This window comes from Colobus angolensis, unplaced genomic scaffold (assembly GCF_000951035.1).
Source record: "Colobus angolensis palliatus isolate OR3802 unplaced genomic scaffold, Cang.pa_1.0 Scaffold22, whole genome shotgun sequence".
NCBI lineage: Eukaryota > Metazoa > Chordata > Mammalia > Primates > Cercopithecidae > Colobus > Colobus angolensis.
This window is the reverse complement of record NW_012115377.1, coordinates 2,096,035-2,099,052: the sequence shown is the minus strand read 5'-3', so window position 1 is coordinate 2,099,052 and position 3,018 is coordinate 2,096,035. Positions and strand designations below refer to the sequence as shown.

The 3,018-nt window shown below is 50.6% G+C and overlaps 1 protein-coding gene across 1 annotated transcript in view; it reads left to right on the top strand.

The window, feature by feature from the left end:
- Positions 1-2,054: 2,054 nt before the first annotated feature.
- The window catches only part of ARRDC5 (arrestin domain containing 5), a 16,751-nt gene continuing 15,787 nt past the window's right edge, over positions 2,055-3,018 (top strand). The window contains exon 1 of the mRNA XM_011943479.1: positions 2,055-2,350. Within this exon, the coding sequence (XP_011798869.1) occupies positions 2,098-2,350 (253 nt within the window). The 5' untranslated portion in view covers positions 2,055-2,097. The remainder of the gene's footprint in view (positions 2,351-3,018) is intronic.

The following is a 3,018-nucleotide window of genomic DNA, read 5'->3' as shown; positions in this document are numbered from 1 at the left end:
AATGGGTACTTCCTAGCCCCTCCTATGATTCAATGTCCCTCCCTCTTAGGTACCAGCCCACGTGCAAATCAGGTGACAGGAATAACTGCTAGAGTGCAAAGGGCCTCAGTTTCCCTGTTGCAAAATGATACGTTCTCAGAGGGCATTAAGTCATTCAACAAACTTTTATTGATTCCAGCCCCACCCCACACCCCTGTCTGAGCCAGATCCTGCCTGAGTCATGCAGACATTGGTGGGTACAAAGTTCACTTAGACAAGGTCTCACCCTGGAAGGACTTCCCATCCAACGGGGCAGAGGCAGGCATAAAGAGAAATGTCGACCGGGCGTGGTAGCTCACACCTATAACCCCAGCACTTTGGGAGGCGGAGCGAGGTGGATGGATCACGAGGTCAAGAGTTCAAGACCAGCCTGGCCAAGGTGGTGAAACCCTGTCTCTACTAAAAATACAAAAATTGGCCAGGTGCGGAGGCTCATGCCTATAATCCCAGCACTTTGGGAGGCCGAGATGGGGAGATCACGAGGTCAGGAGATCGAGACCAGCCTGGCTAACACAGTAAAACCCTGTCTCTACTAAAAATACAAAAATTTAGCCAGGCGTTGTGGCAGATGCCTGTAGTCCCAGCTACTCGGGAGGCTGAGGCAGGAGAATAGCATGAACCCGGGAGGTGGAGCTTGCAGTGAGCCGAGATTGCGCCACTGCACTCCAGCCTGGGCCACAGAGCAAGACTCTTGTCTCAAAAAAAAAAAAATACAAAAATTAGCTGGGCGCGGAGGCAGGCACCTGTAACCCCCACGCCCATGATCCCAGCTACTTGGGAGGCTGAGGCAGGAGAATCACTTGAACCAGGGGGGCGGAGGTTGCAGTGAGCCGAGATCACGCCACTGCACCCAGCCTGGGTGACAGAGTGAGACTTTGTCTCAAAAAAGAAAAGAGAAATGTCAATCATGCAGGGAATCGCCTCTTCCTGATGGTGTCAACGTTCAAATTAAGCACACAATGCCTTGAGCAACTTCAGTACGCACCAGATTCCAGGTCCTGGCCATATCTCTGTGTTTTTTCCAATACAGGCCAATACAAATGTAGAGTCTTCAAGATGAAAATGAGTGTGTATGCACCTGGGCACAGTGGCTCATGACTGTAATCCTAGCACTTTGGGAGGCCAAGGCAGACGGATCACTTGAAGTCAGAAGTTCGAGACCAGCCTGGCCAACATGGTGAAACCCCATCTCTACTAAAAAGACAAAAATTAGCCAATTGCAGTGGCACATGCCTGTAATCTCAGGTACTCGGGAGGCTGAGGTGGGAGAATCACTGGAACCCGAGAGGCAGAGGTTGCAGTGAGCAGAGATCACGCCATTGCACTCCAATCTGGCTAACAGAGTGAGACCATCTCAAAAAATAAAAATAAAATAAAAATACAAAAAAAAATTAGACAGGCATGGTGATGGTGCATGCCTGTAATTCCAGCTACTCAGGAGGCTGAAGCAGGAGAATTGCTTGAACCCGGGAGGCCGAGGTTACAGTGAGCCGAGATCACACCACCACACTGGGTGACAGAATGAGACTTTGTCTCAAAAAAAAGAAAAGGGCCAGGTACGGTGGTTCACGCCTGCAATCCCAGCACTTTGGGAGGCCGAGGCGGGTGGATCACGAGGTCAGGAGATTGAGACATCCTGGCTAACACAGTGAAACTCCGTCTCTACCAAAAATACAAAAAATTAGCCGGGCGTGCTGGCATGCACCTGTGGTCCTAGCTACTCATGAGGCTGAGGCAGGAGAATCGCTTGAACCCGGGGGGCAGAGCTTGCAGTGAGCCAAGATGGCGCCCCTGCACTCCAGCCTGGGCAACAGAACGAGACTACATCTCAAAAAAAAAGAACCAGTAAAAAGGAACCAGTGAGGACTACAAGTTTCGCAATCAACCACCCACCCTGAACAACAGTTTTGTCTCCCCTCCTGGCCATTGGGGTCCCCACTTCCCGGAACTCTGAGCTGAGTGATGTCATAGATGGATTACCTCACTAAAGCCAAGGAACCGGGAATTTCAGGGACATGGGGGAGGAAGAGGGATGTCTCTCTACTGCCCCAACCCCCCATGTCTGTGGTGAAGTCGATCGAATTAGTGCTGCCCAACGATGGAATCTACCTGGCTGGCTCCAGCATAAAAGGGAAGATGATTTTAACCCTGAACAGCACCCTGGTGGACCCCATAGTGAAGGTGGAGCTCGTGGGAAGGGGTTACATTGAGTGGAGTGAAGAAGCCGGGGCATCCCGCGATTACAGCAGAAATGTTATTTGCAACAACAAGGCAGACTACGTGCATAAGACAAAGACATTCCCAGTGGAGGGTAAGGACGAGGCCAACAGCCACCCCTAGCCATGACAGGAACCTGGGTCTGGAAAATAAACACATCCGAGAGTCAATCAACAAACCTCCAGGGCTGTCAGAAATAGGGAGTGGCCTGATTTCTCCCTAGGAGGGAAGTCATGTAGAACGATGACCATCAGATACACAAAACACGAAAATAACAAGACATAAGGAGATCAGAACCCAGATATTCAAAATGAAGGTTCAAAGTAGTCTCCTTGGAAAATGCTCAGTCCAACAACTGCCTTTGAGAGGCCCCTGAGAAGTCTTATTCTTTTACAGATAAGTTTCACTCTGACAGCAAAACCCCAGGAGACAAAGTAGGCGGTCCTGTATTCATGGGGAAAGACAGTGGAGGTAGGCCAGTAACTCCAGCACTTTGGGAGGCTGAGGCAGGTGGATCACTTGAGGTCAGGAGTTTGAGACTAGCCTGGCCAATATAGCGAAACCCCATCTCTGCCCCCCAAAAAACCAAAAACTAGCCAGGCGTGCTGGCACATGCCTGTAATCTTAGTTACTTGGGAGGCTGAAGCAAAAGAATCACCTGAACTCGGGAGGAGGAGGTGCTAGTAAGCCAAGATCGCACCACTGCACGCCAGCCTGGGTGACAGAGCGAGATTCCCTCTCAAGAAAAGATAATGGTGGCCG